Consider the following 1261-nt stretch of genomic DNA (forward strand, 5'->3'; position numbering starts at 1 on the left):
CCCCGTCTAGTCCACTAGCCTTCTTCTTTTTAAAATACACCTCAGGAAGACTTAGAATCAGAGGCAGGTTTCACACGCAGCTCCCTCTGCCTGAAACGATGGTCCCTTAGACTTTGACTTGATTGGCTTCCACTTGTCACCTGCCAAGAAAGAGGCTTCCCCAACCAGCACATCCTTCTTCCAGTGGTCACTTTGCCTTATTGCTTTTCTTTGGAGCCTTCTTCCTGGCTGAAATTGTTTCATACATGTTTCATGTTTGTCTTATTTCTTTCCAAGTAGAATTTAAGTTCTGGGAAAGACAGCAGGGGTCTCATCTGTGTTGTTCACTGCTATATCCCCAGGCCTGTCCTGGTGCCAGGTGCACGTAGGAACTCAGTAAGTGTTTGAGTGGATAATAAAACTCTTCACATAGACTGTGCCTCCACCCTCAGGACCTGACTTCAGCTCTAACTCGGAAGATCACGCTGAAGACGCCACTGATCTCCTCCCCTATGGACACTGTGACAGAGGCTGACATGGCCATCGCGATGGCTGTGAGTTGGGCACCTGGGTGGGGACCCCAGAGCTAAGGGGACTGAATGGGATGGAATGACGTCAGGGGGAATTGGAATCAGAGGTGGGGTTTGCAGAGTGAGGAGGGTTGGCCTCCTGGCTCTGACCACGCTTCCCTTCCACCCCAGCTGATGGGCGGTATCGGTTTCATTCACCACAACTGCACCCCTGAGTTCCAGGCCAACGAAGTGCGCAAGGTCAAGGCAAGTACAAGGCCCATCCCTGGTGGCCCCCACGTCAGACCCTCCTAGCTTCCCTTGCCAGCCTTGCAGGCTGGTGCACTTCCTGGCTGATTGCTGGGGTCCTTTCTGCCCTTCTTCACAATGGGGGCTCAGGGCCCAGCCTTATTTTCCCAGTGGCCCCTCACCCCATTGAGGGCCTTGGCTCCTCTGTGGCGTGTCCAGGATACCCTGTGCCTGCTGCGGTCAGACTGTATACCACCTCGGCTTTCTTCCAGTCTTTCCCTTTCCCTGTCTCTGCCCACAGAAATTTGAACAGGGCTTCATCACGGACCCCGTGGTGCTGAGCCCTTCACACACGGTGGGTGATGTGCTGGAGGCCAAGATTCGGCATGGCTTCTCTGGCATCCCCATCACTGAGACGGGCACCATGGGCAGCAAGCTGGTGGGCATCGTCACCTCCCGAGACATCGACTTCCTTGCTGAGAAGGACCACACCACCCTCCTCAGTGAGGTACCTGCAGGGTAGG

General features: G+C 54.7%; 1 protein-coding gene across 3 annotated transcripts in view; it reads left to right on the forward strand.

Moving 5' to 3' along the window:
• IMPDH1 (inosine monophosphate dehydrogenase 1) overlaps positions 1-1261 on the forward strand; it is a 16380-nt gene that overhangs the window by 8353 nt on the left and 6766 nt on the right. For all 3 annotated transcript variants that reach the window (XM_015588401.1, XM_015588403.1, XM_006910543.2), the window contains exons 4-6: positions 432-533; positions 681-755; positions 1039-1245. In XM_015588401.1, the coding sequence (XP_015443887.1) occupies positions 432-533; positions 681-755; positions 1039-1245 (384 nt within the window). The remainder of the gene's footprint in view (positions 1-431; positions 534-680; positions 756-1038; positions 1246-1261) is intronic.

The sequence above is a fragment of the Pteropus alecto genome, unplaced genomic scaffold, assembly GCF_000325575.1.
Source record: "Pteropus alecto unplaced genomic scaffold, ASM32557v1 scaffold22, whole genome shotgun sequence".
Lineage (NCBI taxonomy): Eukaryota > Metazoa > Chordata > Mammalia > Chiroptera > Pteropodidae > Pteropus > Pteropus alecto.